The 7,500-nt window shown below is 47.4% G+C and overlaps 1 protein-coding gene across 1 annotated transcript in view; it reads right to left on the minus strand.

The window, feature by feature from the left end:
* The window catches only part of ipo9 (importin 9), a 27,491-nt gene that overhangs the window by 2,581 nt on the left and 17,410 nt on the right, over positions 1-7,500 (minus strand). The window contains exons 15-20 of the mRNA XM_063216006.1: positions 5,895-6,121; positions 3,096-3,244; positions 1,598-1,726; positions 1,251-1,352; positions 723-896; positions 50-216 (exon numbers count right to left, since the gene is read on the minus strand). Coding sequence (XP_063072076.1) covers positions 50-216; positions 723-896; positions 1,251-1,352; positions 1,598-1,726; positions 3,096-3,244; positions 5,895-6,121 — 948 coding nt within the window. The remainder of the gene's footprint in view (positions 1-49; positions 217-722; positions 897-1,250; positions 1,353-1,597; positions 1,727-3,095; positions 3,245-5,894; positions 6,122-7,500) is intronic.

Genomic DNA, 7,500 nt, shown 5'->3' on the forward strand with positions numbered 1-7,500 from the left:
GTGTGTGTGTGTGTGTGTGTGTGTGTGTGTGTGTGTGTGTCTGTCTCACCTGACTTTCCCCTCATATTGTCCGTAGAAGAGGTGTTGGCGGCTCATCCATTCCGCCATGACGAACTCCAGTGCAGGTTTTCCTGTGGGCCCCGGCAGACTGCACAGGAACTCCAGGAGTGGATCCAGCTGGGAGTGGACCAGGTGAGCGAACACCATGATCAGGGACTAGAGAGGAGAAATATAATGTAATATTGATAAGTTATCACTTTTACTATTATTAATAACAACAAAACAACTAGAGAGGAGAGAAATATAATATATGATTTATTATTATTATTATTATTATTATTGTTACTATTGTTCTTGCTTGCAACATCTTGCAGAGTAAGGCCCTCAGGATCTGGACCCCGTTTCCCGAAAGCATCGTTGCTAACCAGTTAGCAACCTCCAAAAATTGCACTGCAACCAAGTAAGTTGCTAACTTGGTTAGCAACGATGTTGTAGAGAAACACAACCCCTGGTCCAGCTTTAATACCTACATAACCCAACTTTATGATTGGAGGTATGATGTCTAACCTGCATAACGCTGGGGGTGTCTGCCTGCTGTATCTTGCTGTGTATGGCTGGTCTAATTGCATAATATGCCCTATTTATTTGAATGTATAATACCCATATACTCTTTACATACAGTATTGTTATTAAAGTCACTGCCCCCCCTGCTGGTTACTGACCTGCATGACGCTGGGTGTCTCTGCCTGCTGCATCTTGCTCAGTATGGCTCTGAGTATCTGGTCTAGTTGTTCCCCCAGCTGGGTTCCGGCCCGGGCGATCAGCGTCGACACCAGACGGCCCACAAACGCCGCGGTGAACTCGGACGCCCGCGGGTCCAGAAGCTGGTTCACCACCTGCACATCAGAACACAGAAGTCCAATATTACTATACAGATGTGCTCCAATACACAAAGGGGTACCCTTATACAGCTGCCAGGGATCCAGAAGCTGGCTCACCACCGGCACATCGCAACACGGAGAATAAAGATGTAAAATGCGTATATACCTGTAAAAGAGGTTTATAAAAGATGTTTATCTTAAACGTTAAAATGTCGGTGCATGCGGCAATGCAAGGTATAAAACATTGGAGCTTCAGAACTGTTAACTTCACAACATTCTACAGCAAGAGACAAGAAGAATATCTCAAGTATGTATACAGCTTGTGCATCTTTTCAACGACCGTAATACGGTGTACGGCGCTGTACGTACCTGCATGACGTACCACAGACCGCTGTGGCCCTGCTCGTCCCTCCAGCTACCCACCTGCTCCAGACCCACAGACACATACGCACGCAAACACTCTCCGCCATTCTAGAGAGAGAGAGAGAATGAAACGGATAAATGGATAAGTCAGGCTCTCATTTACTCAGGGACAGGTGAAAACTTTTTTTTCCAGTTAAACATGGAACACTGCTAGTGTGTGTTTGTTTGTGCGTGCGCGCGTGTGTGTGTGTGTGTGTTTGCGTGTGTGTGTGTGTGTATCAGCATGGCTGTGTAACCTATGCATACTTTGAACTAGGCCACCACGGGGAAGGTTGCTGTGTGTGTTTGTGTACCTGCATGGTTGTGTTGTCGTCGGTGCGTAGCGTACACTGGGCCACAACTGGGAACGCTTGGCAGATGAGCATCTGGGAGAGGGGCGGCTTAGTGTGGCGCACCACCGTCGTCAGGATGTCAATGGCCGTCTGACAGGAAACAGGAAGCAATAAGAACAAGGAAGTAGGACTAGAGCTATGCCTGTGGCCTCGTGCAGAGAGGATCTATGGGTAATACGAGAGAGGAATCTCGTGACTTTTTCTGGGTGGTACTGTCCACTGAGTGGCACCATCCAGACAGCACAGAGGAGCGCCAAGGAGCGCAGAGGCTGTTAGAATGAATGGGGTCCCATGGAGCTCAACCACAGATGCTGCCATTGCTTTGGGAGAGAATTGGTATCATCGTTTCATTTTATTTTGCCTTAAGGCAGGATAAATTATCCTTTCAAACAGCACTTAGTTAGAATGTTTAAACTCGCTGGATCTTGTCAATATGACGTCACGAGTAGCTTCATACACTGCGTTTGGATTGGTCGGCCAGCTGCATTGCTGTGATCACGACGGCCGTAATGCAATTTTGTTAGCAAGATGCTAGCGGAGCCTGACTCATAAATGCCAAAGCTGTAAGAAATCAGAAGGACGTAACTCCCAGGTTATTGTACATTTCATTTAAATCTACATTGGTTTCTCAGAACTTACAGTAATATTGTCAAGTTTCAGCCGACAGCGAGCACAATTGTCAGTTATTAGCGCCAGCCTTATGGGCTCTGCTGTCTCGACAGCGCTCCCTAGGTGAACTGCAGGCACGGGTTGGAGGGCGAGATTGGACACTGTATGTAAACCCACTGTGCCTCGTGTTTCACTGACGCCCCACCTCCATGGAGAAAACAATCAAGTCTCCCCGCTGTCAACCGAACATCAATAACTTTTGGGGGACTATTCATTCACTATCCTGATTGCAAATGAGAAAATTACATTGGAATTGTGCTTTTGCAAGATATTGAAATACACTTCTGTCGTCAGTGACGTCATCGCGAGGCCACAAGCATGCAAGTGAGCAAGGGAGGACAGGAGTCTGCCTATTAGAATGTACCCTGTGTGTGTACACCATAAACGACCAAAGTTAGTTTAGTTAATCGCATAACGGCTCTGGCTTGTCAGCCTGGGAAATTCAAAGATATGACGATTCCAATTGGTTTTCGCCCAACCACGTCATGGCTCCTTACCATAATATCAAATTACTTGTAATTGCTAAAATTTGCTTCAGTCGCATAGGTCACTTCGCTCCCCGGTGAATTTGCTTTAGTTGCTCAATTCACTGACCCTGAAAAGAGAAATAATGACTTCCTTTGCTCAGGTCGCTTTTGGTGTACACCAAGTCAGGATGATTAGACCACATCATACAGGTCCATGGATTCTATACACTTACAGTAAACCACATGTGTGTGTATGTGTGTGTGTGTGTGTGTGTGTGTGTGTGTGTGTGTGTGTGTGTGTGTGTGTGTGTGTGTGTACTCACTGCACAGAGCCCTGAGGGTATCTTGTCTGGTGGTGCCTGCATGATGCTGACGAGTGTGGGGATGAGTCTCATCTGCATGGGGTCCTGACACGCTTCTATTTGGGCCAGCTCCTTAAAGATGTCCTGGGATAAAGATGCCACCACTGGGTCTATTGGGAGAGAGAGGGGAATGGATAAGTGTGTGTGTGTGCGCGTGTGTGCGTGCGTGCGTGCGTGCGTGTCTGTCGATCTGGGTTAACTCTAAACATACTTTAGGCACTAACAGGGGAGAGAAGAGGTGTGTGTGTGTGTGTGTGTGTGTGTGTGTGTGTGTGTGTGTGTGTGTGTGTGTGTGTGTGTGTGTGGGGAAGAGAAGATGTTTCCTGTACCCTTAATGATGCTCCCATAGCAAGATGTTAATTGGTCAAATAGTTGTTGGATTATTCATCGCATTTGGTTCCTATCGATATTAACTTGTAATGTGGAATCAAATAAAGTACATAAAATGTGTACCGTTGCTGGAGACAGTCTTCTCAAGGACCGCCAAGAGATCCTTGACCGCTGGGCCAATCACTTTGAAAGTCTACTAAACCACACCAACCCTGTAGACCCCAACATCCTCGACAAGGCACCAGTTATGCCTCAGATGCGACACCTAGACAGCCCTCCTGACTTCAACGAAACATCCAAGGCCATCAGGAGCTTAAAAAACAACAAAAGCCCAGGACCTGATGGTATCCCAGCAGAGGTGCTCAAACATGGAGGCTATCTTCTCATGCGCCGTTTACACCTTCTCATCACCCAAATCTGGATATCTGAGATAGTGCCCCAGGACTGGAAGGATGCTAACATCATTGTCCTCTACAAGCAGAAAGGTGACCAAGCTGACTGTGGAAACAGTCGTGGAATATCCCTCCTCTCCACAGCTGGCAAAGTCCTAGCAAAAATCATGCTGTCTCGACTGGCGAATACATCTCAGAATGCACTACCTGAAACGCAGTGTGGTATCCGAAGGTCCAGATCAACAACTGATATGATCTTTGCTCTGCGGCAACTACAGGAAAAAAGCAGAGACCAGCACAGAGACCTTTACATTGCATTTATTGATCTCAGCAAAGCATTTGACACCATAAACCGTGACATGCTCTGGAAACAACTCCACAAACTCGGTGTGCCACCCAAGTTCCTCTCCAACCTAAAGCAGATGGAATACAAGCCAGAGTTGTCATGGGAGGACTGCAGTCTGAGCCCTTCACTGTCAACATTGGGGTAAAGCGAGGCTGTGTCCTGGCACCAGTACTTTTCAACCTCCTCCTCTCAGCAGTCACCATGCCCTGCAGCACAAACATGGTGTGGACTTGGAATATTGCCTCGATGGTAGCCTCTTCAACATCAGACGGCTTCAGGCTCACACGAAGACATCAACAGACCACATCCATGAACTCCAGTATGCAGATGACTGTGCTATCGTGGCACACACTCCTGGGTCTATGCAGCATGCCCTGGACACCATTTCAGCTCTTCACAAATCCTTTGGTCTTCAGGTTAACAAAGAAAACTGAGATCATGGCTCAACTCTGCACTGAATCTCCATCACCTGCTACGTTTCATATAAATGGAAATCCACTCAACATCGTTGACCAGTTCACTTACTTCGGCTCCACAGTTCCTGCTGACACCTGTCTTGACAGTGAAATACACAACCGCATAAATAAAGCCTCATCTGCTTTTGGCCGCCTCCGGAAAAGTGTGTTTAATAACAAAAATCTGAAAATCAGCACTAAAGTAGCCGTTTACAACGCAGTGTGTGTATCCACCCTACTGTATGGAGCAGAAACATGGACCCCATACAGACGCCACATAAAAAGCCTGGAGATGTTTCACATTAGATGTCTACAGAAAATACTCAATCTGTCCTGGGAAGACCGGATCCCCCACACTGACATCCTGAGTACGACTGGCACCATCAGCATGGTGGCAGCTTTGGCCATTAGACATCTACGCTGGGTTGGCCACACCATCCGCATGCCTGGATACCATCTCCCACATCAAGTCCTCTATGGGCAACTACCCGAATCAAAGCGGGCTCCTGGTGGCCAAAAGAGACGCTACAAGGACTACATCAAAGAACTCCTGAGGCATTGCAACATCAACCCTGATCACCTTGCGGACCTAGCTGCCAACAGACCAGCCTGGAGAAAGACCTGCAAGAAAGCAACTGAGCAAATAAACAACATCTTTATTGAAAGGAGGACTACAAGACGGGCTCAGCGACACCAGAAGGCAGAAGACAACTCATCTCAAACATCAGGGCATGCCTGCTCCATCTGTGGAAGAGTGTGCGGATCCAAAATCGGTCTCCATAGCCACATGAGATGGCATCAACGCCAAACAACGTTGACCCTACCCCTCCCCCAACCCCCATCCTGATTGGAACAAGAGTCTTCATCAGACACGATGGACAGCTGAACTGTACCGTTGCTGTATTTGATGATGATGGCTATCGTCAGGGGGCAGATCTGGTGTGTGTGTGTGTGTAACGTTGCTGTATTTAAGGAATATGACAATGGTGAAGATGTCTTATCTGGTGTGTGTTTGTGTGTGTGTTTGTGTGTGTGCCATTGCTGTATTTGAGGAATGTGGCGATGATCAGGGGGCAAATCTGGTGTGTGTGTGTGTGTGTGTGTGTGTGTGTGTGTGTGTGTGTGTGTGTGTGTGTGTGTGTGTGTGCGCGCATTTGAGGAATATGGCAATGGTGAGGGGGCAGATCTGGTGTGTGTGTGTGTGTGTGTGTGTGTGTGTGTGTGTGTGTGTGTGTACCGTTGCTGTATTTGAGGAATATGGCGATGGTGAGGGGGCAGATCTTGTTCTCCGCGCTGGTGGTGAAGGCGGGGTCTACGGTGCAGACGATACAAAGCGTTTCCATGACGAGGGTCAGAACCTCGGAGCTGAACTGGGCGGCCAGCTGCACCAGACCCTCCAGGACACTCGGGAGGTACGGCTGCAACACCTGGACACTGTCTGCAAGCTTCAACTGGTCACAGTAGCTACAGGAGGAGAGGGGAGAGAGAGAGAGAGAGAGAGAGAGAGAGAGAGAGAGAGAGAGAGAGAGAGAGAGAGAGAGAGAGAGAGAGAGAGAGAGAGAGAGAGACAGACAGACAGTCAGAAAGACACACAAGTGAGAATTACATTTCGATATACCTAGCTGACGCTAATATCCAAAGCCACATAGTTATTAACGGGGTATTGGAGTGAGGTAGGGAGTGGGAAGCTGGGATTCAAACCGGCAACCCTCTGATCTAAACAGTCCCTCCAGTTTTTCGCGATTCAGCGATCGCGTGGATTCATGCAAATTCAATGATATTCCGCATAATTTCACGATGCCACGTAATTCCTGTAAAGCCGCATTTTTCCCCTTTGTCCCCTTCAACATTCGGTGGAGTTTATTAATTTATATTTTCGTCAAAAAAAATAAAAATGTGACTACAATACCACCGGAGACGAAAACCAATAGGAAGCATTTTTGTTAATATGTCACTGAAACATTGAAAAAGAATTGCCTGCTATTTCGGAAGTCGCGACCCTCATCTCAGCTGCTCCGCGTCTCTCTCCTCCCACACATACACGCAGGCGTCGGTGCTGCACACCCGTGACTTTTATTTTTAACAGCAGTAGCCTACTTTTCAGTGCAATCCTGGCTGGAAAAAGTATTGTTGCCCATTTATCCATGACGAAGAAGTGTATGCAGTCATGAAATAGTGGCGGTGCTGTCGCACAGTAGCAAACATCTTACATTTTTGCGCAACTTCTCCACTCTCCCCTGTCGCTTTCATGAGCATGCTACCCGACGGTCGTTGTCTGATCTTTTTTCAATGTTCGCTAATGTTTGTAATTTAAGGGTCTATGTCTATGCGTAGGCACAAGCCTTCTGATAACAATCACTGTAGTGCCGATCGCAAAGGATTCGGAAGTGAGTTTTGCAACTTGTTTCAGTCAAGGACACCGAGATAGGAAGTGAACGGCCCTTCCACGCTTTCACTGTGTTATTGCAATAAAGTCTTGCGAATCCATGCGACCATGCACACAACCATGTCAACGAGAGCGTGTATGCCATCACAACTTTGCATCAAGCAAATAATATGCAACAGCTTGCAATACGAGCACGAGAGAGAGAGAGAGAGAGAGAGAGAGACGCGTCTTCCAACAGGTGACATTGTAACGCTTGCATACAGCCTGGCTACTGTACCCCGCGACGCTCTTCATTAGCCTACTGGTAGGCTATACCCACAAGTATTTTTTCATAACGCGCAGTCCCGTTTTCCCCCGAAGTCGTTCTAAAATATCGACAGAGATTTATGAGTGTCGCGGCCATGATTTTTTTTACACATTGGACGTACTGGCTTATAAGACCCTCTCTGGGAGTTTT

Source organism: Engraulis encrasicolus, chromosome 14 (assembly GCF_034702125.1).
Source record: "Engraulis encrasicolus isolate BLACKSEA-1 chromosome 14, IST_EnEncr_1.0, whole genome shotgun sequence".
Lineage (NCBI taxonomy): Eukaryota > Metazoa > Chordata > Actinopteri > Clupeiformes > Engraulidae > Engraulis > Engraulis encrasicolus.